This window comes from Meles meles, chromosome 17 (assembly GCF_922984935.1).
Source record: "Meles meles chromosome 17, mMelMel3.1 paternal haplotype, whole genome shotgun sequence".
Lineage (NCBI taxonomy): Eukaryota > Metazoa > Chordata > Mammalia > Carnivora > Mustelidae > Meles > Meles meles.
The window spans coordinates 15,836,222-15,864,002 of NC_060082.1; the positions used below are offsets into that span (position 1 = coordinate 15,836,222).

General features: G+C 38.2%; 1 protein-coding gene across 1 annotated transcript in view; it reads left to right on the top strand.

Moving 5' to 3' along the window:
- Positions 1–27,781, top strand: part of USH2A (usherin) — a 714,551-nt gene that overhangs the window by 563,420 nt on the left and 123,350 nt on the right. The window contains exons 52-55 of the mRNA XM_045983172.1: positions 2,872–3,069; positions 3,593–3,747; positions 7,059–7,257; positions 21,408–21,515. Coding sequence (XP_045839128.1) covers positions 2,872–3,069; positions 3,593–3,747; positions 7,059–7,257; positions 21,408–21,515 — 660 coding nt within the window. The remainder of the gene's footprint in view (positions 1–2,871; positions 3,070–3,592; positions 3,748–7,058; positions 7,258–21,407; positions 21,516–27,781) is intronic.

Genomic DNA, 27,781 nt, shown 5'->3' on the forward strand with positions numbered 1-27,781 from the left:
ATTGCTTTGCCTACCAAAGAATACTATAAATTAAATATGAAAAATAACAAAAGTTTCTCTTCCAAGAAGAAAACAAAGCACCTAAATCATGCTAAAACAAGTAACTTTGAGACCAATTTGGACTAAGAAATCCACCTTTCTTAGAAATTTACAGTTAAAAGCTAAACAACACCAGAGCTCACCCAAATTCATTCACGCATACAATCATTTCTTTTATCAAAAAATATTTCTTAAATTTTTACTAATAACCAGTCCCACACTGGTAGCCCACCAGCTATGAAAACAAATAAGTAAGAATTCCCATCAGGGATTTGAAGCCCGTATGAACAGACAGGGGACAAATATGAGTACCCTGTAATGTGAGAAATACATCCATGTAAGAACTTCGATAGAAGTAAGCATAGCATGCTTTTCAAGGGCATTGCAAGGACATCTAACCCAGACTGAAGAGGTTAAGAAAGACTTGTGAAGGATATCATGTCTGAGCTGAGAACTGAAGAACAAGTAGAAATATATCAGTTCAAAGGAAGGGAAGGTAGGCAGAGAGGGCAATGTGTACAAAGCACAGGAAGTGAGAGAAAGCCCAGTAAGATGTGAAAAACAAGGCCCTTGATATGCATGTAGCATCGTGAAGGAGAGGAGAAACCATGGGGATGAGGCCAAAAAGCAGGGGTCAGCAGATGAAGGCCTTTTACACCACACTAAGCAGGCAGCAATGAGGCAATATTAAAGTTTTTTAAGCAATAGAACGGCACAATCCTGTATGTGCATTTGAAGAACTATTCTATCCGCTGAAGAAATGATTGCAGACAAGTATGCGCGGGACATTTAAGCCATTAACAAGTAAAAATTGAGTGAACATACTCCCCAAAAAGCAAAACCTTCTGTTATTTGAAGACTATCCCCTTATAACATACATAATGATTTTGAAATTTTAAAAAAGGGGGGGGAGTATTTTCTTTTCTTTTTTAAAAAAAGAGTTGAGTTGAAAATTCTGGCAAAGAAAAAAGAACTCAGAAATGAGAGTGATTGTTGAGGGAAGGCAAAATTTCAACTATGCTTCCTTATGTGTAAAACAAAAAGAATTATGTCATGAGCTAGGAGCATCTTGAAAAGACCAGACCTCACAGGGAAACAAAGAAATGAGGATAAGAGATGAGAGGGTAAAAAGAATGAAATGCCATAGAGGAAAGAACAAGAAACACAGCATGGCAAGCTACAGCAACTGAAATTAGAATTGGTGACGTGGGCCCGAAGGATTGGACAGAACAGTTATTAGCAATGAGCAGTTCAATGTGCTACAGCCAATGGATTGAAAAATATAGTGACCTCATGTGAGTAGGTGGATGGTCTGGGCAGCTCGGCCCTACACAGTCATTCAGAGATCCAGATTCCTTGCAGGTGATGGCTCATGATGTTTCTGGTGCTGCCGTCCTTCCCATGGTGCAGCCTGGGTCACCACAACATCTGCTCCAGGCCACCAAAAGGGGATGAGAAGGTCAATGGAGGACAAGTGATTCCTCTTAGGAAGTGAGACACTGGTTGCCCGTATCATTGTTGTGCTTCTTCTGTTGTTGAGATCTGAGTCATCTGATAACCCCAAGCTGCAGAGAAAACTGGGAAAATTAGACCCTAGGCAGGAGGCCTCTGACCAGAACAGAAGGTAGATCTGGGCACCCACCAGTGGTCATCCCAGGTAACAAGTGACAGATGCCCCCTTTCCCAGAGAAAAATGGAGACAGAAGATAAGCCCTTCTATTTTATAGCAGTTTACATTTTATGATATTTTGGCACATTACTTCATGCATTTTATTTTCATACTAATTCTATAAAGTAGGCAGGTCAGGGTCTATGGTGAGGAAATATATGTAAGGAAAATGCAGTCAAAAAACCCACATGGATGGATGGAGACAACCCCACATGAAGATAGAGCAAGTGGCTGAGAAGCCAAGGAAGGACCTCTTCTTCTGATCTCCCCTCCGAGAAAAGTCATCCAGAAACCACCACACAAAAATGCATATGTACAAACATAGTCAAAATTCACAAAATTAAACAGATTTAGCCAATTAAATTTTTCAGTTTTTTTTTTGTAAATTTGTAGCATTTGTGTTTCTGAAGTTACCAAAGCTTAAAACTGAACAGAGACTTTTGGCTTGCTATTGAATCACATGGATGATAATCTAATAAAATCATTGCCAGTACAAAACACTCAACAGTTTGGTTTAATTCTTTTATTTAGATTGGTTGTTTTGGGTTTCGGTTTCAGTTCTGGTTTAGCAAAAGAGGGAAGGATGTGTAGAGTGGATTATGTATTCCACTAACCACTTACCATTTATATCCATGTATATAAATATATATTTTGTATATATACTATACACATATTATATCCATATATAACCAGTTGTATCTACTAACCATGATAAGCCAAGTTTCTAGTCTTATGTATCATAGTAACTATATATTATATATAATTTATTATATATAATTTCTATAATAATTTAATGTAACATGAATGATGTAATAAGTGGTAAGATTTATAGTATAAAACTATAAAAGCAGGTTGCTGCCCCATACAGAAGTGGGGAAGCACTAACATCCAGTGTACATTAGTCTAGTACTTTAGGTTTTCAGTCATTCCTTTCATGTTACCCATTATTTGATCAGAGAAAGTGAATTCTTTTCTGTGGAGTTCCATATCTTTGCATCCAATAAACACATAAAGTGTTTTTCTTATGATTTAGAACATTAAGAGATGAGAGTTCTAGTATTAAGCATTTATCTTTAAGTTTTTAGAAGTTTTTATATTCATTTTCAATATGATGGTAAAAAAAATATTTTTAAAAGCTCACTGTTCAATTTCTCCCTTTCCAGATGTGAACCTGGAGCCTTATATGACGTATGAGTATAGGATTTCTGCATGGAACAGCTATGGGCGAGGATTCAGCAAAGCCATTAGAGCCAGGACAAAAGAAGATGTACCTGAAGGACTTAGTGCCCCTAGGTGGACCAAAATGGATAATCTTGAAGATGTGATACTCTTAAGTTGGAAGAAACCTATACAGTCAAATGGTATTAAGCTTTTTAAATTGAAATAACAAAATCCTGTAAATCCATAGGGAAATTGAAATGAATGTAATCTACATGTAACTGGCATGCATCTAACCATTAAAAATTATTTGCTGGTAAAAGCAACCTTAGGTGTGTGCCTACTAATCATTCATTCTATAAAATAGGTCTCACAAGTTTTTAGTCCCGGAATTTTTTTCTCGAATCCTAGCATATATATCTGAGCTGTTTTCAAACAAGCAAAGACTGCTAAAGAAAGATAAAATAGTTTTAATATTGGAAGAAATTTTATTTGGTAGTGAGGGAAAATAAACATAAATGACTTTAATTATCTATGTCCAGAATCCCTCTCTTCAATAAGAGTGTGTATCACTCAGAACTGCTTGAACATAGCAATCCGATAGCAAATTAAAAGTAAGTAATGCTATATTACCCTATTTCCTCAGAACCTTAAGACATGTAAGTTGTTTGCAAATAGTTAAAAGGATCTGACACTCAAATCTGGGTATTTCTCTGTCTCTTTTAGGTCCAATTATCTACTACATTCTTCTCCGAAATGGGATTGAACATTTTCAGGGAACATCACTGAGCTTTTCTGATACGAAGGGAATTCAGCCATTTCAGGAATACTCATACCAGCTGAAGGCCTGCACGGTTGCTGGCTGTGCCCTCAGCAGCAAGGTAAGGGGAGGAACCCAAACTCTGGACAGAAAGTAGCCAGTGGGAAGACTATAGGAACATCCAGGTTATGAATGATTTTTGCACTGTCAGAAAACAGTATCTGCCTCAATGAGAACATATTCACATGGCATCTCAGCTGACTACTAATCCGGAAGGAGAGAGCACTGCAAAGGAAATTTATGCACGTGTCAATGTTCCATTACTTTAAAAAAAAGAAAAAAATTTTGAACAAATATCACCCTCTTTATCACATTTTTCCTCTGCCAACTATTTTTTTAATAAGTTATGTTAGTCACCATACAGTACATCTTTAGTTTTTGAGGTAGTGTTCCATGATTCATTATTTGCATATAATACCCAGTGCTCATTATAACATGTGCCCTCCTTAATACCCATCACCAGGCTCACCCACCCCCCCTACCCCCACCGAAACCCTCAAATTGTTTCCCAGAGTCCATAGCCTCTCATGGTTTGTTTCCCCCTCTGACTTCCCCCCTCCAGCTTTTCCTTCCTTCCCCTAATGTCCTCCACGACATTCCTTATGTTCCACCATGAATGAAACCATATGATAATTGTCTTTCTCTGCTTGACTTATTTCACTCAGCATAATCCCCTCCAGTTCCATCCATGTCAATACAAATGGTGGGTGTTCATCCTTTCTGATGGCTGAGTAATATTCCATTGTGTACATGGGCCATATCTTCTTTATCCATTTGTCTGTTGAAGGGCATTTCGGCTCCTTCCACAGTTTGGCTATTGCAGACATTGCTGCTATGAACATTGGGGTGCATGTGCCCCTTCTTTTTGTTTCATCTGTATCTTTGGGGTAAATACCCACTAGTGCAATTGTTGGGTCATAGGGTAGCTCTCTTTTTAACTTTTTGAGGAACCTCCATACTGTTTTCCAAAGTTCTGCCAACTATTCTCAGATGATCTTCTATAAATCCATAACAATTCTCAAATCATCCCTCAGTTTAAACGTTTCTATTTAAATATCACTCTAAGGGCACCTGGGTGGCTCAGTGGGTTAAAGCCTCTGCCTTTGGCTCAGGTCATGATCTCAGGGTCCTGGGATCGAGTCCTGCATAGGGCTCTCTGCTCGGTAGGGAGCCTGCTTCCTCCTCTCTCTCTCTCTCTGCCTGCCTCTCTGCCTACTTATGATCTCTCTCTGTCAAATAAATAAATAAATTCTAAATATTTGTGTATATATATTTAGAATTTATATATTTATTTATATATAAATTTATATATTATATATAAATATGTGATATTTACATATATTAATATAATATATAAATATAATAATGTGATCTCTCTCTGTCAAATAATAATAAATTGTCAAATAAATTCTAAATATATATACATATATATTTAGAGTATATATATATATATCACTTTAACAAAAATTGCCTTCTCTTGAAACACAGAAAGGGGCAGAAGAGCCTGGCATAGAAAATAAAATGATACCAAGATTTCTGCTACAGTATAGGAAAGAAATGAGCTCATGTAACAGGAGTCAGAATGGAGAATATCAGAAAGATACAACAGATGTTGGGGGATGAAGTCTACAGGACTTGGTGTCAACCAAATGCAGGGGAATAAGAGAAATTGCTGTCATCTCTATGCAGGGTAAGAGGAGGAAAGTATCAAAGATGTTATTCAAGATCTCTGGCTCTCTGGCTTGAGCAAATTATAGATCACAATGCCATTCTGCAAGCAAATAAAAAAATAAAAGAGGAGGGTACCTGGGTGGCTCAGTGGGTTAAGCCACTGCCTTCGGCTCAGGTCATGATCTCAGGGTCCTGGGATCGAGTCCCACATCGGGCTCTCTGCTCAGCAGCGAGCCTGCTTCCCTCTCTCTCTCTCTGCCTGCCTCTCTGTCTACTTGTGATCTCTCTCTGTCAAATAAATAAATAAATAAAAATAAAAATAAAAGTAAATAAAAAAAAATAAAAGAGGAAAATTTGAGTGTAGAAGAAGATTAAAAATTTAAGCCTTTCTAAAATATATGTTTAAGAGAAGGAACAGATAGAGTGACAGAAGAAAATATTACTTGGCACTTTAAGCAAAAATGTCTTGTCAGAGTCTGGATTACGAAGTGACTGATTTGCTAGAAGGATCCATGTGGGAAGTTGAAGCAAGGAGTTTGAATAGGGTCATTTAAGGAGAAGAGAGAGAGAGAAAAAAAAAACAAGACCATAGATGATGAACACTGGGAACGCGAAGAGCCCACAAAGCCGACTGGAAAGAAACAGTGAGGCGATTTAGGAGGAAAATAAAGAAAGAGCCGTCTCACAGAAGCCAGCCTAGTCAGAAGAACCCAGGAGAAACAAACACACGGCAGCTCTGATTCTTTTCATGTGGTTACAACTTTATAAGAACAGCATCTTCACACACTGTGCAAGAACCATCCAAGGAAAACATTCAGTCAGATGGATCCGCCGCCGTGCATATGTGCGGCTTTTCATTCAGCAGACCTCCAGAAACATCTCCGAGCGTGGCAATGTTTAAACAGATGGCAGCTGATTGGCCCCATCAAAAGTTATGGTCCGAACGGTCCTAGAACAATTCCACGTCTTTTTACACAGGCACAGCTTCTGCCTACCAGATGCCAGAACAATTGGTTAAAAAACTGAAACCAGAGTTAATTCTGTGAAAAAACGAATGCAGCTAATTTTTATCCAAAACTGTATTTTGATAATGCTGCATAAATAACCAGTTGACTTATCCTTTTTTCCTTCTCATTCAGCTCTTTTTCCAGAACATTGGTATAGACGCTATCAAGACATCCTGGGTATCATAGGAAGAATATTAAAAAAAAAAAAATCTGCCCATTTGTACTGTTCAAAGCATATTATATGCAAGCAAGTTCAGATGTGGGTTTTGCTTCATATTTACTGGTGCTTAAAATGTACAAAATCAGGCTGTTAAAATGCAAAGACACTGATGGGCCATATGGAAGAGAGTCATCAAGAGTTCTCTAGCAAGACAGTCTGCCCGCCAGATTTTACTTGTTTAAACTGAGGGCTGCACTCTGCCGTCAAAATTGTTGTTGAACTTGTTGTGATAAATGGTAGTCTGAGACTTAGGTAATGTATTCAAGGTCAGATTTCATTGTTTAAATGGGATGGAAGGAAAAGAATAAAAAAAAAAAAAAAAGGAAGAAGAAGAAGAAGGAGACCGTTTCTCCAAGCCCCCGCTAATGATATGCCAGGCCAGACAACAACATTTTAAAACAAAAGTGACATTCTCGTTGATCAGAATACCTAGTGTCCTATTACCATAAATTTCTGTTTAATTCCTGTTTGCAGGTAGTTGCAGCCACTACCCAAGGAGTCCCGGAGAGCGTCCTGCCGGCCAGAGTCACGGCGCCCAGCGCAGAGGCTCTGCATTTGAGCTGGAGCGTCCCTGAGAAACCAAATGGTGTCGTTAAAGAGTACCAGCTCAGGCAGGTTGGGAAAGGTCTCATCTACACTGGCACCACTGACAGGAGGCAGCATACGGTCACAGGTAAAAAAAAAAGAGGAAAACCTACCGGAAGAGTCTGTCATTGTGGTTAGGGGGGAAAGCATCCCAGGGGTGTGCGTTTGATATATGAGGTCACTTCGAAAGGACGTGTTCTCTTGACATATGGTCAGGTCCCACTTATCCATGCTAATAGAAGAGACCACACTGGCAGCAATAAGCCACAACAGCAGATAACTTCAGAAATAATTTATATTTGGCTTTGATATGCATTATGTGTAGGATTTTTGCATCAGTATTAACTTTTTTTTTCCCTCAGACAAACGGTAAGATGCATTTTCATTCCCCAAGGATATACTCATAGATAATGGGATGAGGATAGCCAGGAATGTACTGGAAGGCAGGGAGAATTCGTCCAGAGGCTAACATTTATCTACTGAGTGGGTAACTAATACACAGAATAGTTGACAGGTGACTGTGACAATTTGTTATTATTAACGTTAATTAATAGTGACTGTATTATTTTTATGGTTTGTTATAACATTTATTAAAATTAACTGTAAAAAAATAATAGTACAGTATAATGGTATAAAGTCAGATAATTACTAGACGTGATTATAATAATGATTAGCATGTTTTGTTTTGAATGTCATTTCTGAAGAGAAGAGAAGCATTTTCTGACATTCCCGCTCTCAAGAAGCCTCTTTATTATACCACAGTTATCACCTGGTCTTATTTTCGTCATGGATCTCTCACTACCTAATAGTGCTTGTTTTCTGTATCTCCCCCCATTGGGTTGGGGATACCTAGTTCAATACAGTTCGGTATTGTTCGGTATAATTCGGTACCTAGTTCAATACCGTACTTCCAGTGCCTAGAACAATCTTTGACACATCCGTAGATGCTACACAAATGTTTGGGGAACACATGAATTTCCCATGTGACACCCGGCATGTACTATCTCATTTGATTCTCTTCACAAATCTATGCAATAAAAAGTTATTACTCGCATTTTATAGAAAAAAATACTTTGAGGTAGTAAGTAACCTGGTTCATTACCAGGTCTACTGAATGAATGATCTACTGAATCATCCCAAACAGTTGTGTGAGGTTAGGTTCTGAGGCCACAGGCAAGAGATTACAAACTTCCGTGCTCCACGTCACTCGGCATCAGGGAAATACAAATCAAAACCACAATGAGATATCACCTCACACCAGTCAGAATGGCTAAAATTAACAAGTCAGGAAATGACAGATGCTGGCGAGGATGTGGAGAAAGGGGAACCCTCCTCCACTGTTGGTGGGAATGCAAGCTGGTGCAACCACTCTGGAAAACAGCATGGAGGTTCCTCAAAATGTTGAAAATAGAACTACCCTATGACCCAGCAATTGCACTACTGGGTATTTACCCTAAAGATACAAACATAGTGATCCGAAGGGGCACGTGTACCCGAATGTTTATAGCAGCAATGTCTACAATAGCCAGACTATGGAAAGAACCTAGATGTCCATCAACAGATGAATGGATCAAGAAGATGTGGTATATATACACAATGGAATACTATGCAGCCATCAAAAGAAATGAAATCTTGCCATTTGCGACGACGTGGATGGAACTAGAGCGTATCATGCTTAGTGAAATAAGTCAATCAGAGAAAGACAACTATCATATGATCTCCCTGATATGAGGACATGGAGAAGCAACATGGGGGGGTAGGGGGATAGGAGAAGAGTAAATGAAACAAGATGGGATTGGGAGGGAGACAAACCATAAATGACTCTTAATCTCACAAAACAAACTGGGGGTTGCTGGGGGGAGGTGGGATTGGGAGAGGGGGAGCGGGCTATGGACATTGGGGAGGGGAGGCGAACCATAAGAGACTATGGACTCTGAAAAACAACCTGAGGGTTTTGAAGGGTCAGGGGTGGGAGGTTGGGGGAACAGGTGGTGGGTGATGGGGAGGGCACGTTTTGCATGGAGCACTGGGTGTTGTGCAAAAAGAATGAATACTGTTACGCTGAAAAAATTAATAAAAAGGGAAAAAAAAAAAAAGAGATTACAAACTTCCTTTTCGCCCATTGTCAGCAGCTTCCTTCCAAGGTCCCCTGAGTGAATATTCTTCTTCCATTGGACCCCTTGGCTTGCATGGAGCATTGATACTAGAGATCAGGAAACTCGTAAAGCAGTACAGAAAAGCCTGGCAAAGTGTGCCTGAGATTTCCTCAGAGGAAGCACAGGTTATACTACACAAGTGGAAAAATCAATTCATGATTTGCTCTTAATTCTATGATGCCCTGACACACAGCAGGCATTCTGATGGATGTCCACTGTTTTCAGGAAGTTCCAGAAGCCTGCAGAAAGTGCTTCATAAATATTTGTGACCAACATATTGCATTCCTTATCTGAAGATCCTGAGCTAAATCAATGATAATGGAGAAGGAAAAGCCCTCATTAATTCCAATTATTAAATTTGTTTCTTAGATCTTATTTCACTGCAAGTGAAAAAATCACAAATAGTTAAAGTGCTGTTGTTTTGCATAGTAAAACTTTACATTTATATGTGCTTTATAATTTTAAAGAACTATTTGCATTTGGACACATTTGGTTCTCATCACATCCCTGTAAGTGAGGGATGTCTTCATATCTACATTTAATAGATGAAGAAGGAAATTGACACGCTCCGGGTGCCCAAGGCATCAGAATACTGTTTCATTCCAAAACAACAACAACAACAACAAACAACAAAAACAAAACAGTGTTGCCTGCTTGCTGTGTTCTAGGGGGTACACCAAGTGCTCTAAAACAAGATTGCTGCTCTCAAGAAGCTTCCAGTGAAGGGTGCCTGGGTGGCTCAGTGGGTTAAAGCCTCTGCCTTTGGCTCCGGTTATGATCCCAGGGTTCTGGGATCGAGCCTTGCATCAGGCTCTACACTCAGCGGGGAGCCTGCCTCTCTCTCTCTCTCTCTCTCTCTCTCTCTCTGCCTACCTCTGCCTACTTATGATCTCTGTCTGTCAAATAAATAAATAAAATCTTAAAAAAAAAAAAGAGGAAGAAGAAGCAGCTTCCAGTGATAGGAACACTGACAAGTTAAGAACAAATTGCAAATACAGTGTGACGGATACCACAGCAGAACTCCAAAGAACGCAGTGGGGGGAAATCAAAAGAATGACTTGGCTTGGAAAATGGAATGTCAGTTGCAGAGTTTTGAAAGCCAAGTTAAGACACATTTAGATCTTGTATCAGTAAAAGTTTCACAAAAAAACGGGATACCGTGAAATGGAATGTTCTTCTTACACTATGTCTCCTCAGCCAGCATGGGCTTTGAACTGTGTGAGCTGTTCTGATTTGCATTTTTTTAAAACGAACATTTACATGCCAACAGACTAAATTCAAATGTAATGTGTACACCAACAGGATTGATAGCCTCGTTAATTATAAAATAATTGGGAAGATTTTTCTTTAAAACATCTTTATTCCACCAGTTCTTCTTCTCATTGTCATCTTTAATGAATATTTTCACGTCAGAGAGGACTTCATGCACATCATTTGATGCCAGGGTTTCTCTTTTATTATGAAAAATATTTGAAAGTTTTTCTATATGGTTTTACTTTTTATAAGATCCTAAAATGAAAAGAAGCCTTTAGGATTCATTTGGTTCATCTGTCTGCACCATTTTAAATAGATCTAGACAGTATTTCACTTGGCAAGACAGCCCTAAAGAGAAGTGTCTTCGTTGCATGAGGAAGCAGACTTCTTAGATCTTAGCAAAACCTCACCGAGTACAGCCTCTCGTGTGTGCTGTTCCTGCTGGATGGCAGTGGTGCTGGGCATTAGCTCCTCTAAAACCTGAGATCTATATAATGTTCCTATACCTTATCTGCCAGGAAACATCCCTTTCCATAGTTCTCTAACCGACCAAATTCACTATGGAAGTATTTTATGATATGAATGACTGTTTTATTGTATTCGTGCAACAAACTGAAACAACCAGATTTACTTTACATTGCATCTCCAATGTTTGATCAAAGGGCTACCTGTACCCTCTGGGATAAATGTTTTGCTTTTCTCATCATTTCCAAAACCTTGGTATTCCCTAAGTTAACAGCCAAACACTAATGAAGTTGTAGCACCAGTCATCCTGGAACTTGAAAATCTAGGTCTTTAGAAATGACAGAAGGGAAAGCGAGCACCTTGCCTCAGCCCCATTGTCTCCATGCTTATTTTTAATTACCTCAAAGCTTTAGAAACATGATCCCGTAAATGCTTTGTGGGAATAGTGGCGAATGCACTCATCATGTGAAATCCATAAATTGCTTATAATCCTCTCAAGATGTTAAAAAAAGCATTAAGTAATTGAAGACAGGAAGTCCTCAGTTAATTATTTAGAGGTGTTATCAATGCTTTAAGTAAACTGAAGCATTTTCTGCTATCTCACTGAGCTGAATACCATGGGGACGAAGGAGAATCAGCCATCATCTTCTCATATCCGCTAATGCAAACAGCACATGGCAGCTTGTCAATAAAAGACCTTTTCATATCATTTCTTACTAAACAGGTCCACCGTCCTGCACAGAACAATCGGGATGTCAGTTACGGCATTGTTTCACTTTGGGTTACAACTGCTTTATATATGGGCCTCCTAGCATGGGCACTGGGCAGAAGAGATGGAGAAAGGATTAACTAAATAATTAGGGCCACCAAGAACAGAATGAATTAATCATGTCCTCTTTAGCAGCAGATTTGATAAGGGCTTATGTGTCTCTTAACTCTGGGAGAAAAGTGTTTTCAAAATAATTTATTAAAAGTTGCTTATCATTGCATTTTCCTTGAAAAGGAAGACCCACCAACATTAAGTTAGCAAGGAGAGAACAATTTGCCTTCCTTTTCCATTTTCTTAGAAGCTCAGGCAGATCTCCTGTGCTAAAATAGCATACACCCTAACAATGCATGTTGTAGCAGACAGGCACTATTAATGTACTGAAACAGATATTCTGCACATCATTTTTGAAGGAAAAAAAAGGGGACACACTTTGACCATCAGAACCACAAAATGTGGAAATTCCTTATAAGGGGATCTTCTGTTTAGATAATTCTGCTGTGTCCTCTCATGGTAGCCTGCACTTGGCTCTCGGCTCTTGTGACATTTATAATACTTTATCACAATGTTCTTTCTTCCTGTCACTATTCCTCAGCTAATAGGTGAAGTTTTCTAAGGGCAGACAATAGCCTCCTGTTTGCCATTGTATCATCTATACTGTGATAGGCACCTACTTCACATATTAAGTATTCACGAAGATCTGTTGAGTGGGTAGATACTGAGTAGTAAACTAGGATCTGAATGATTTTATTCTGTTTTGATCGGATACAAAAATCATTCTGTCAAATACATCTAAATCTCAGGCAGGAATGGCTTCATCATTTTCAGAGTCCAGGGCAAAATGAGAATGTGGCGTCCTTTGTCCAAAAATTATTTAGATATGACCCAACATCCAAAAAAACAAATAATCCAATAAAAAGGTGGCAGAAGACATGAACAGACATTTCTCCAAAGAAAACATACAGATGGCCAACAGACATGTCCTCAACACCACTCATCATCAGTGGAATGTAAATGAAAACTGCACCTCACGCACCGCAGAGTGACGAAAATCAGAAACACAAGAAACAACAGGTGTTGGTGAGGATGTGGAGAGAAAGGAACGCTCTGCACTGTTAGGTGGGAATGCAGTGGTGCATTTTGGAGGTGCCTCAAAAAAAGTAAAAATAGAGCTACCCTATGATTTGGTAATTGGACTACTGGGTATTTGCCTCCAAAATACAAAAACATTAACCAAAAAGGATCCAGGATCGAAAGGATGGAAGCAGCCCAAGTGTTCACAATGGATGGATTTTTTAAAAAATCCATATATATATATATATATGTATATATATATATATATATATATGTATATATATATATACACACACACACAATAATATAATAAAAATAATATAATATAAAATATATAAAATTATATATTTTAAAAATATATATCTACAATGGAATATTATTTGGTCACAAAAAATAAAATCTTGCCATTTGCAACAACATGGACGGAGCTAAAGAGTACAATGCTAAGTGAAATAAGTCAGATAAAACAGATAATGTGAGATTTCACTGATATGTGGAATTTATGAAACAAAACAGATGAGCAAAGGGCGGGGGGGAAGGAGAGACAAACCAAGGAACAGACTCTTAACCCTAGAGAACAAACTGGTGGTTGCCAGAGTTGGGGGTGCTGGGGCAGAGGGTGAAGTAGGTGAAGGGGATTAAGAGCAGAGGACACTTACCATGATGAGCACTGAGTCATGTATAGACTTGCCGAATCGCTATATTGTACACCTGAAACGAGTATGGCACTGTATGTTAACTATATTCGAACTAAAAACTTAATAAAAATTTTTTTAGAAAAGAATATATATATATGATTAAATATATATATATATGTATATATATATTTTTTTTTAATCATTAAGAATGCTTGAAAACAGAACACAGAATCAAGCCCTGGACCCTCCTCCACAGGGGATCTTGGGTCACATGCTGGGGAAGCCAGCCTTGATCTCTGGCAGTCTGGATGTATTGACAGTCTGTTTCTTGAACTGGAACAGAGACGAAGACAACTAGGATGGTGACCCTGTGCTCAGAACAGCTTCCGGAGCTTGCCTTCAGTGCTCTCAGATCATCGCATGTAGTGCTCCGTGCTGCATTTGCTCCAGCTACCTGAAAACTGACCGCTGGGCATCAGGCCTATCAAAATAGATACAACAATTCATTTTATTTTCATTTTTCCAACCCCGAGGAAAGCTTTGTGCCTGGCTGTTTGCAAAATAAAGTAATAAAGAATAGCATAGCATCCACCACTATTTTATGCTTTTTTTTTTCCATTTTGTTTATTTTTTCAGCGTAACAGTATTCATTCTTTTTGCACAACACCCAGTGCTCCATGCAAAACGTGCCCTCCCCATTACCCACCACCTGTTCCCCCAACCTCCCACCCCTGACCCTTCAAAACCCTCAGGTTGTTTTTCAGAGTCCATAGTCTCTTATGGTTCGCCTCCCCTCCCCAATGTCCATAGCCCGCTCCCCCTCTCCCAATCTCACCTCCCCCCAGCAACCCCCAGTTTGTTTTGTGAGATTAAGAGTCATTTATGGTTTGTCTCCCTCCCAATCCCATCTTGTTTCATTTATTCTTCTCCTAAAAAACATGCTTTTAGACAGAATATTATAGCTGAAGAATTACAGTCAACAGCTGCCTGGACACTAATATTTGAAGAAAAAAAAGTTTCCCCTGAACTCTCAGATATTTTCAGGTTTCTTGCAATTATTGTTTCCGTTTCGTCCCAAGAGTACTAAAGAACTCCTGTCGTCTCCGCAGTGTATGTCCTTGTTGTCAAGCTTTTGAGCAGCGTCAGACTTGGCCGCCACCCGATGCCACATTTTGTTTCTAGAAAAGACTCTGCCTGAAAATGTAGGGTAAAAGCAGCTTTGATCTAGTATAGCACCAGACTCCAGAGAAGAAAGACATTTATCAAAAGAATGTTACTAAAATCGAAAGCAAGGGTCTTTTTTTGGACTATTTTAATACTTTTAATCTGCACTTGGAAAGAGATTTGTCCAAGAAGTAACTTACTGGGAAGTGCCCCTCGGGATGAATGTGATTTCTAAGATATTGTGTAAAGGGACATAAACTAGGGCCTGGAATTTCACACAAAATTTAGAATTAAGACACAATTAAGCTTGTAGCAAGTAGTTGGAAGCAGAAGTCATGAGGCTACCTCACAGGCATTTGCAATGCAAGATCGTCTTTGTTTTGATGTGTCGATGCCCGGTTCATGAGCTATCAACTGAATTCCTACATGGAAGCATTGACACAGAAAAGGGTTCCAGTGGTTGCTCACAAACAGGCAAAAACTGGGATTGACTAACTGGGACGCATAGCTTCTGAGGTTGGGGTAGGTGGTGGTTTCGTGAGGAGGGGACTCCAGCCTGTGAGCTCCTGACACATTTCTTAGTCCAGTTCCATAAAACAAATCATCTGTAAATGCGCCTTAGATGCCTCTAAAGCAATTCCACAATATCTTGGTGTATCAGTTTTGAACTGATTTTCACACAGAATTACTCATTAAAGCAGTATCCTGCTATAAGTCTACCCACCCCAGCCAACACTGCCAGGGGGTGCTGGAAGTTCCCGAGAATCTCCGTGAGCAGAGACACTCTGGAGGGCATCACTTAGCGAGACCCAAAGCGGATAAGAGCAGAAAGAAGTGTATCACAACAGCAAGATCACATGTGGATTCGGGGGCCCCCGCCAAGCACCCAGTTTGGGTGAACTGGTGCTGAGACAAGTTTCTTGCCCAAAAGATGTACGACATCTGATAACCACCTACTGAAAAGTTTTGAAAGTAACCCAGGTCTCTCAGCCCTTGAACTCATCACTGACCAAATTGATGGAAGGACTTGCAGAATTACTTATTTTGTAGGATTATTTGGTAATTCTTTAGAAAATAGCAGGTGGCATGGTAGAATAACCAGATGAATGCTCTCAGGTAGTACTTGCTATCTGAGATTATAGGGACAAATCTCTCCTCCTGACTATTGATCTGGAGATTAAAAAATTAGAAACAAGCTGTTCTCTAAATCGTATATCAAATGTAACAGACACTGACATAAGCATTGGTTCTGTTTTCCAAATCATATTTTTTATGATTCACAGGCAGATTTTAGGTGATCCTTTTTAATACACATTTACTCTTGAACATAATGTTACTTGAAAGTGTAATTGTCATCATGAGTTTGGTTATAGTATACTTCTTTCCTTTAAAAGAGAACATGATTCCCTATAGGGAAATTCAGTAATTTGCAGCCACCGTAATCTCCACTGCACTGAAATGTTAAATGCTTGGCTTTCCTCCATGCATTTGCCTTTCTCTGCTCTAGGACTCCTATCTCCTACTCTTTTAATTCAATGCTGAGCGCTTGAATGATGTTTTCTTTTCTCCTTCTACTCTTGGACTTTAGGATTAAGTTACAGCCAGAATGGTTCCTTTGAGACGTCTCTTTATGTCCCTCTTCTCATCCTGATCAATTCATGAGTCGTTTTCAGTTGGTGTGCACTTTGCAATGCCTGTTACTACTATTTCATGTATGTCTCATTTTAAGGACCACCAGTAGAGACTCCTTTAAAATGGCAACAAATTCCAGTTGAAATGCGTTGATTTTATTGAGTTTTACAGAGTCATGTATATGAAAGGTCATCCAGTTCATGTAGATCATTTATGCCTGAAGGCAGTCGATGCTTTCCTTACAGATTATCTGAACCACGCCTGTGAGTAATTTAGTCCTCTGACAGCATGAAAAATCCAAGACCTAAGAAATAGGATGTAGACAATTATGTATTCAGATATTGCCTTCCCTCCAGTTAGTCTGTAGCCCAAAAAAGCAGCCTACACCATCATGGCCACAGTTCACGGGTACGGAAACTGAGACACCGAAGGGTCAGAAAGCTCGCCCGTGGTTGTAATTCATAAGTAGGTAAGGGGTTAGAACCCAAAAATAGTCTAACTCCACATGCTTCTCTCCTAACAGAAAGCCTGCTCTGCTTCAGTACATGAGTGTGGAAATATTCAAAATGGAAATATTTAAATACAGATTCCCACTTGGAGAGAGATATAGATATATTGTATAGATATAGATGTACTGTGTAGATATACTATGGATACTGTGTGTGCATATATGTGTGCATATATATGAAATATATATTTCATTGGGCTTTGAGCTACCTATGTCGTCATTTTCCAATGTCTCAGAAGCTCTGGGCCACATTTCTCAGCCCAGCTGCCCAGACTTCTATCCTGACCTCGCCCAAGCTTGTCTCTATAAAAACAGTTGATTTTCTCCATCTATGCTCTGGCTCCCTTGCCTCTAAAAGAAGCATATAGTTGCAGTGCCTCAGGGAGTTACCGAGGTTTTTGATTGTGTTAATATCCAGGAGTGCACAGAAGAAGGCCTGCAAGTGGTGTTCAGTCAACTTCAGCTACTATGTTTTTATGTAATTGAGTAATCAATTTCCTTAAAAATAACTCTGTTTCTCATAATGCATATTTAATTAATGTACAGAGCTGTTGAAAAATTTCAATACACTTGGCTGTAGCTCTTGTGTGATGGGAGGGCACAGGGTTTGGTGCTAAAATTTTGCTTTTGTCTCTACCCCAGTCTGATCGTTCATTCACTGGGGAACATTTGCTTCTCTGAGCCTCAGTCTTCTTACCTGTGAGGCAGGAATACTAATTCCCGTCCTGGTGATATTCAAGCTGAAACCTCTTCACCTTTCCACTAAACCTTTTCATGTTGTTGCTAATTATCTCAACCAGAATCTTGTAACTATCTCTAACATGCATAGGGTAATAACAGCTGCTTACGGTCCCCTTGTGTAACATGGAAGTATCTGAACTTGTGTGCTGGCATGTGACAGTATTAGTAATTATAATATTAGTGTTATTTAGAAATCTTTTTCTTGGAAGTTACAGAAAACTCAGTTCAAGCAGGCTTAACAAATGGACATTGATTGGCTCGAAACTAAAAAAAAAAAAAAAATCAGGTGTAGACTCAAGGCTGAGATGTTTCCAAGACCCAATTTCTTTTTACCTCTGAGTTCTCCATTCTCAAGCGCTATGTGGTGAACAAAAAACTACCAGCAATTAAGAATGAAAGTTCATGTTCAAGGCCTGCCTTTCCTTAGTCTAAATGAAGTCACAGACTCAATCCTGAGCAGCTAACATCCGCACTGGGATGTGGAACTGTGTCCAGGACTAGTCAGTCCAGATGGTGTCAATCCTAAACAAGGCATAAAGCCTGTTGGTAGCCAAAAGACTGGTTTCCACAAGGAAAACTGAAGCTCTGTCATAAAAGGAAGTGTGAGTGGACTCTGGAAAGTAAACGTAGCAGATGTGGAGTTGTATGACACAAACTGGCAAATGTGAGTTGAAATGAGGTGAATATGTCTCCCCTTGTTCCATATGACCCATATTTCAGGGCCAGACACAGTCCTTGAGGATGAACTGCCCGTGAATTAGATTAGTCCGTTTGTCCTCCCCTCCTTCACTTAAAGTCTCACGCCTCCCACTCTTGTCTTTCTTGTTCCTCCATTTTTGTTTCCTTTCTCAAGTTCATCACATTCATTCCTCTTGACTGGTAATGTCTTTGAATGCCTATGGATTCCTAAATGAGAATCTCTACCCAGGGCTCAGTTCTGCATCCTTCCTCCCTGATTCTGGCAATCCAGTACCTTCAAGAGACGCATATTCCTTCACTAGACCTGGCGCCATGCTCTTCAAGGCCAACCCACACCATCCAATTTAAACACCTGTAACAGACTTCTCTGTCACACCTTCCTTAATCTATCAAAAATCCCTAGTGAGCCTAATCCACTGTTGTACCATTCCTAAATAGCTTGGATTCTAGTGTTCTTCGTTATATGTAAAACGGATACCACTCAATTTGCTTCAGAAAGATTTTGTAAGGAAAGGACAATTTCTATTTTCATATACATTAATTTCCTTTTTAGCCGCTATCCTCATTGCAAACACCTTCAAACCTCTCATCAGCCTTAGAACACCTTTGTAATGACAAATTTTCTCTACCTTTTCTAAGGCGCACCCTAAACTATCCTCCAGTGGCCACCCCTTGTCTGAATCAGACTAGCTAGAACACAAAATGAAGAGGAGAATTGGGCCTCATTTTGGGGGTTTTGTTTGTTTTTGTTTGATAGGAAAATTTAGAAAAAGGCCAAGCATTGCTTCCCTTATACCACCCATAGTTACCATCTGGCATCCAGACAAAATCTAGGAAATATTTATAGTTTACACATTCCATTAATTTTTGTATTATTTTAATAATGTTCTACAACTGGGATAGAATTGCTTACACAATGAATAAACGTGATCGGCAGAGATACCCATGGACTTATGAGGAAGGGCCTGTTTGGTCAGATCACACTTTGACTGGATGTCATGGACATCATAGCCTGACATCTTTATGGAGCATTTGTATGGGCTTTGTGTTCTTTAAACATTATTTAATAAACATCAAACACCTACAACAGGTCTACTAAGAAAATATGATGAAAAAACCCTCAAAGACATAAACCTTACCTTCTAAGGGCTTACATTCTAAGTGAGAAATTGAGCTGTTCAGATGAGATGGTGCTACAAGGGTCTAGACCCCCTTTTCCAGCAGCAAGAGTAAAGCGGGTGCGTGGTCAGATGAAATCAGCCTGCCACGGCAGTCTCTGACCTTCATTCTTAGAAGATTCCTCCTTTTTCCTTTTGAGTTCTGTATTTTATAATCTTTAGCATTTTCCCATAAGCCTTTATCAAACATATATGGTTTGGGGATGGCTTAGATCTTTCATCATATTTCTTATCTATAAATCAGGTAAATATCAAAATTATGTAAATCCTCCATAGCAACCAAATGGAAGATTACAATCAAATAAGTATCTGCATCTTATCGCTAAATTGATAAGGAAACACAAAGGGCTTCAAAGCTGAATTCTGAAGCAGCTCCAGCTGCAGAACACGGTTGCTTTAGCAGAGAACCCAGACGACTGCTCTAATACTAAATGAATCAGTTGAGTTAATTTTTTCACTCATTTAACAAGCACCTACTTTGTACCAGTCATAGAAGGGTATGCAGCTATCTTTGAGACCCAGATCTGTTTGTGTTCCTTTAGAGCTTATGCCCTAGAGGGGGAGACAAACAAGAATATACAGACATAATAAAACATCAGATAATGTTGAGGGCTAAGAAGAAAGTAATTTAAGGGAATAACAGGTGCTGGGTGTAGTGTATAGGCAGAGTAAGTCAAAAATCTTTTAAAAGGTAGCATTTGAGCAAAAATCTACACAAAGCCACAGAGTGATTCATGAATGTCTCTGGAAAAAGTCACCTACTAGAAGAACAATATATGTGAAAATGTAGTTCAGAATTCATGAAAAATTAATATAACAATCAGTAGAGCCATGCTGTCACTTAGTCTAATTATTCAACATAGAGACTAAGTCTTATTATTTAAGGAAGGGAAAATTTTTGAGCTTTGGCATTGTTTGGATTTTCCCAAAAATCAAGGCAAGAAATGTTAGCCTTGCCGAATGCTGCTGAGTTTTAAGGTTGGTTCTGCTCAAAGAAAGTACATCTCTAAGTAACCTATTTCATCTTCACAAAAACCCTAAAAGCTAGTTGCTGTATTTCCCATTTTTACAGATCAGAAGATCAAGGCAAAGAGAAGCTAAGTAACTTGAGTATTATATTTTTCCTGAGAAATTATTGAGCAGTTACTGGGCTGTGTCATATTCTGAATACCATAGCACTGTCCCTTCATAAAATTATGTTTAATCAATGTGTGAAGACAAAGCCAACATCCCCCCCCCGAAACTATAGAAGTTAAGGGTGAGCTGGTACTCTATGGGCACATATGGTGAAGAAGTGCAAAGTTAAAAAAAAGGGGGGGGGGGTGGTATGAATATAAGCTGAATATGACTTGAGGGTAAAAAAAATTTGAATCTAACCTTCCTTTTATTTTTTTCCCACCCCTACTCATATGAGAAGCAGTTGCAGAAACTAGGATAGTTAGCCTGGAGAAGAAAAGACTCAGGGGGCATTTGATAACTGTCTACAAATATTTGAAGAACTGTCATGTGGAAAAGAAATTAGATTTGTTCTGTATGTCCCTAGGGGCAAGTGATGGAAAGAAATTCACCACCACATAAAGAAGGACTTTCAAACAAAATAAGGAGAACTCTAGAGCTCTCTAAAGATGGAACAGGCTCTTTGAGAGATGAGTACTCTGATTGCCTAGGCAAGGCAGTCTTTTCAGTGACCTCTTGTACAAGAGAATCAGGAGAAAGATGGATGGGTGGATGGAGTGCATGAATTTTAAGATTTCTTCTAAGGCTGAGAATTTATTTATTAATGATAAATGAATTTTCTATTTATATCAAGATGCTTGTGAAGTTCCTATCTCCATTAAAGAGTGTTTTCTGCTTTTAAATTTTTTGGAAATCGTATCTACAACTCTGCATGTTACTTTCAGTGCTTAATTGATAATAAATAATCCTCTCAAGATGTACTTTATTTCTTGTTTGCTCTTTCTAGGTCTCCAGCCATACACCAACTACAGCTTCACGCTTACAGCTTGTACATCTGCCGGATGCACTTCAAGTGAGCCTTTTCTAGGTCAGACGCTGCAGGCAGCCCCTGAAGGTAATTAAAAAATTAAAAAATATATATCCATGATTTGGGAGAAGTTTTCATATGGCATTTTGAAGTGAATTCTATAAACCCTTTCATTTCAAACAAAGGAGTAAAGTCGATAAATTATATTCTAGGCTCCCATTCTTCAGGTTTGGTTCAACTGTAAGCCTCCCAACATAAATTTTGCTTTCAATTGTTTCAACCTCTTATATTTAGTTTTCAGTGAAAAAAAAAAAATTACATGTACTGGGATATAAAATTCCTCAGAAAATCAAAAGTTAAATATTTCTGGAATGCCTGATATATAACAAGGATGTGCTCGCTGCCATGAAGAAGTTACCATCAAGTCAAAGACACAGGACAAGTACTTACACTTACATTAAGAGAGAGAATCAGGGTGCCTGGGTGGTTCAGTCAGTTAAGCGTTGGAGCCTTGATTTCAGCTCAGGTCGTAATCTCAGGGTTTTGATCTCAGGGTGGCAAGATTGAGCCCGTGTTGGGCTCCAGGCTCAGTGCAGAGTCTACTTGGGATTCTCTCTCTTCCTCTGCTCCCCTCTCCCCCGCCACTCAAATAAGTAAATAAATAAATTCTTTTTAAAAAGTGAGAGAGGTGGGGAGGGCACGTTTTGCATGGAGCACTGGGTGTTGTGCAAAAAGAATGAATACTGTTACGCTGAAAAAAAATAAATAAAAAGGGAAAAAAAAAAAAAGTAAAAAAAAAAAAAAGTGAGAGAGGGGGCACCTGGGTGGCTCCGTGGGTTAAAGTCTCGATCCCAGCGTCCTGGGATCGAGCCCCACATCAATCCCCTGCTCAGCGGGGAACCTGCTTCCCCTCTCTCTCTGCCTGCCTCTCTGTCTGACAAATAAATAAATAAAATCTTTTAAAAAAAAATGTGAGAGAGAGAGAATCTGAAAGGTGATGTCAAGAAAGAACAAATGGTCAATAATGTAATAATGTCTGGTGACAGATGGTGACCCCACCTATCATTGAGTAATGTATAGAATTGCCAAATAAATATGTTGTACACATGAAACTAATATAACATTGTATATTAACCATACATCGGTTTAAAAAAATGAACAGAATGCTCAGGTTAATCTGAAGAGGAAGAGATTATAACTCATTATGAAAATCAAAAAAGATTTGATGTAGCAAGTGAGTTCTGAGGAAAACAAGGATTTTGACAAACACTAGAGGAGATACAGAATCCAACACAGGTTGAGGGGATCTAAAGTGGGATCATCACCTTGGAAGGCAAACTGGCAATGTCTATTAAATTTAGAACATTGACTTTCTATGACACAGTAGTTTCACATTCAGTATCTATGCCGGAAAACCCCACTTCCACAAAGCTACAAGAGACATATACCAGAATGTTTATTGAAGCATTTTTGGTATTTTTATTTAATAGAAAAATATCAGAAGCAATTTAAATATCTCTGCATAGGGGAACGGCTATATAAATGCAGGTGTATTCACATTATGAAATTCCATACCTCAGTTTAAAAGAATGAGACAATCTAAACATACGAAGAGGAAGTTTAGAACTACATTAATGCATGGTATCTTTTATGTATAAAAATGCATAGAAAATTATATTCATTTCCATAGATAAATAAAAATTCAGAAAAAATTCTGGAAGCATACACACATAACAATGGTTACCAGTGGGTTGGGGACTGGGGTGAGTGTTATCATTTACTTTTAGAAGAAAGATAGGCTCAGAAGCTTGGGATAGTGGTCAACTATTTTGCTCATCTTTATTATCAGCCTGTTTTAAATGTGGGGGAAACAGAGGCATACATGAGTTTCTAAACAGAAATTTGATGTTAATTACATTGGAGAGTCCTGAACTGCTTGTCCATTACTCTTCTAATGAAAGGGATTGTTGTACCTCAGAATATTAGACCTGAACTTCCTACCAGTAAATGGGGAATAAAATGGAAAATTCCACATATGGGGCATATGGCTCCTCACCAGGATTTCACTAATGATGTTTTCTATATAAAGAATGTTTCATGTCAAAAAGCTTAGTGTTCCTTTGAAAGGAAGAAACCAGCAGTGGATTTTTTGGAAAGGTAAACTATCAAATGGATACTTTGATGATAATGGATAATTTCTAAAGGATTGTCAACCAGTTTTGGCTGCAGCTCAAACCTGGTAAAATAACAGGGTCTCTTGTTTCAGTGTGCTCATCAAATCCGTATATTTAAATTCTTAGAAAATATATGTCTATTTTCCAACTCCCCACCCCCCAAAAAAACTCTGGAAAAAGCTCAGATTTCATGACTTAAAAATTATAGCTTTCAACAACACAGGGGAGTGTGAGATGAGAAATGTTTTACTTGATTTCTTTTTTTAACTTTGTGCACCTTTCCTTTAACACAAATAACTGCACAGGAATAATAAACTAAATGGGCTTAGTTCTGCAGAACAAACATGGATAAAGAATCCATTTTCTGTCTGTAAAAGTTTCATTTGTGAATAATTTGTATGGGAAATAAATGTAGTCTGACTACTAAACTTGGAGGTTGTAGGAGAACAAATCAACAGCAACATTAAGTTCTGTTGTTTTACTGTAACATGGAAATAAGCATATCATCTCGTGTTAAATTAGTAACCCAAATATAATTAATTACAAAATGCCTATTTGAGTGAATCCAACATAGTTTGAAGGTCTAACACTTGAGAGTCCTAAGCAGATATGGAGAGAATGAAAAGAAGCATTGGTTCATAGCACCCTAAGCTCCTCTCTCATTTCTCTCTTTTTCAATCTTAAAAAAAAAAAAAAAAAAGGTAATTACTACCTCATTATAAATTGGACATAATTCTCTACAATTTTATCCTCACAGAAAATTGTGTACCTTCCATCAAATAGGGAGAGTTCAAGTTGGATTTTTGTTTTCTTTTTTGAAGTGCTGCCATATCGGCAAACTCTAATTTTAGAGATCAATCGTGCAAAATTGCAGGCTTACCTCCAGCAATGGTCACATGGAGGGGGGAGAGGAAAAGAAGGTGAATCTTTCTCAGCTGTGTTCCAGATCTCTCTTCCTCTGACTTTTTTTTAAACTGTTGACGTTCCTTTAGATTCTTCCTCTACTCTTTGCACTTGTAACACCATAGTATCTCTTGGAATTCTCAAGTACAAGCTCCCAGAGTCCTCAGCTCTCACAAAGCCTGCACATAGATTTAAGACCTGTGCATCCGCCGATCTATAGCTGTTTTCATTTAGCTGTTTTGCAAATACTTCAGTCTCAGTATTTCAACACTTAAAATCTCTCTCCACACTACCTAGCTTATTTTTCTTCCCCTTTCCCTCCTTCAAGTACCATCATCCACCTCATCAGCCCAAAATGGACTTTCTTAAAATGTACCTTTTTCTTGAGGTTGTAATGTGCAGTTCTTCATAAAATCTTACTGATTTTAATTTAATTAATTTTAATTTTTATTATGTTTTATCAATTTTTATTAAATTAAAATAAATTTTTAATTTAAATGGTAAATTAATAAATCTAAGGAATTTTTTAATGTGTACTTCCTTTATATCCCTTTTGGTGTTGACTTAGTTCAGATGCCTTTGACTTCCCATAATTAGTCTTCCTGCCTCTAGTCATTTCTCCTCTTTCTCATATTCATTCTTCTCCCCCTTGTGCCAAAATAGACATACTTCACATTAGTCAGCTCCATAAAATCTCACTTCCTTCCAGGAAAAAAAAAAAATCCACATCTTGGTAAAGCAAAATAGATCCCTCAAATTTTAACCTCTGCCTATCCGTTGAGTCTTTGGTTTTTCCCACATGCCATCCAATGCACCAGTCATGCTGAGGTACTTGGAATTCTACCATACTTTCCTGTATTTCAAGGACTTTGTGTGGATCCCCTCAGTTTAGATCTCTTTCCTACATCCTCACTCAGCTAACCCATTTTTTAAAAAAATTTGGCTCACATGTCCTCCCCTTCTAGAAATCTGTTTCCCACCCATCCCCGTGTTACTCCAGGTCTGTGTTGCTTCCCTTCCTAAGTACTCCAAAGCACTATGTTTCCTAAAGCATTTAGCAAAGTGGATTATAAATTTTTATTCAGTCATCTTTATTCACCATAATACTATGAGTTCTTTGAAGGGTATGGATTATATGTCCTTATCCCTACATCCACAGTGCCTGACACAGAAAATGACACAAAATTGGGTGGAATGTTGGATAAATTTATAAATCATAATAGTCTAGAAGTCAAGGCATCCAGGATATCAGCCAATTCAAAACCGAGTCCCCTTACTGGCTTCCAAAAGAAAGCCAATCCACAATAAATATTGATATTTTTAAATTAGAATAAAGATTTGAAGAGAAATGAGAAGTGGATAATATTGCGTGGCACTCAAAACAAATGTAAAACAAATCTAATAGACGTGTTCTTTGTTGGTAGCCAATATTGCAAAAGACTTACCACCAAGGTTTCCTTCTGACCTTTCCTTCTTATACCTCTCAGCTAGTTTACCTCCTCCCTGCCCACCTTCAAGATGATTTCCTTTTGACCTCATGACCATCCTTTTCCTTTCCTTGAATTGTCTCAACTCTGACCCTCTGTTATGTAGGATAGGTTTTTCTGATGCCACCTGAGACTCAGGCTCACAGAGGAAAGCAGATTCTCTACCTGGGACACATTAAGACATTTCACCAAAAGTGGGTCTTATCCTATCAAAGATTTCTTGCAACTGCTAACATAATAATGTCCCCATATCATTATACAAGTAAAACCATATGGCATGTAGTATATTTTACACATTTCAATTTCCTCTTACTTCCAACCCAGTGGATACAGGGTTATTACCAACAAAACCAGAGCTTTCACCAGCTTGCATAAATATGAAACTCAATTTTTATTTAAAACCTGAAACAAACCCAAAATCTTGATTCATGTTATTTCATTCACTCCTCTATATCCACAGGCTGACCGACTGATTCAAAGTGAAAACTAAGCAAAAGCCTTCTTAGCACCTTGGTGATTTTTAATACATCCTTAAAGGTGAAAAAGACAGGATTGCAGGAAGCAGATTATGAATGAAACTTTATACTTTATCTCTTAAATCAACAAATTAATATCATGTTGGAAACAGACTCTAATTAGTGGGTTGATTCATCTAACAATGACTGGCAGAGAAACTGAGACATAAATGTATACTATGATTTGTGGATTTGTCCAGGTATCTATTTCAGAACAAAATGAACTACTTTCTTCTTAGAAATAAGTTGTTCCTTTACAAATCAGCAAGTTTGAGCTATTTTAAAATCTATCTTGATTTTCCTTGATTCTTTCAGGATGTTCCTAAATAAACTACATTTGAATGTCCTCAAAATTTTTCTTTTAAAAGTGTTGAAAGCTTATTCCATACTGAATAAATTACACCAGATATGAAATTAACCAAAAACTATTGATTACAGGGAACCTAATATTTCATGATTTCTTAAAAGCTGAAGAAGAGAATTACAGTGTCCATTCAGAGGATACCTAGATGATGACACGAAATGGCCGGATTGATTTTCCTCAGTGCCTAGGTTCCATCGCCATGTTTGTACATCTATAAGAGTATCTGAATGTTTGACCTTGAATGACAGTTGTCTATGTATTTATTTTAACTTTTACACAGAAGAGTAAACTCCTTGTAGGAACGAGTCATATCTTACTCACACCTACATTCTCTAGAACTGCCTACAGTGCTTAACATAGTAATTTGTATGCATTTATAATTAATTTACTTATTCAGTATCAACTAGGCATTATACTATCTATCAAGGTGATAACATAGAAATAATGATACTATCAAGAAAAGTTATTATGGTATTATGAGTGTTAAAGGAAAATAGAAAAGGGCCTAGGATAGAGAGAAACTAGGTTGGGATCACTTTAGATAAGATTAAAGTTATCATTACAGAAGTTTGGTCAAATAAGACCTCCCTGTGAAGATGGTACTCATACAGCTCACTGAACTATGAAAATAAATTGCAAAAATGTCATGTTGTCATAACCAAAAGTTCCATGCAGAAGGAATGGAAGTGCAAAATCTTAGAGGTGAGAAAGAACTGGAAGCATTCTGGGGATGGAGAGGAGTCTGCTGTGGCTGGAGCCAGGTAGGCCACAACCAGAAAATATGTAGGATTGTTCAGGTTATCATAAGGAATTGGAATTATATGAATAATTTCAAAAGGGTTGTATATTTTACAAAGATTACAATGACTTATGTATATACTTCATATGCTTTTTTAAGATTTTATTTATT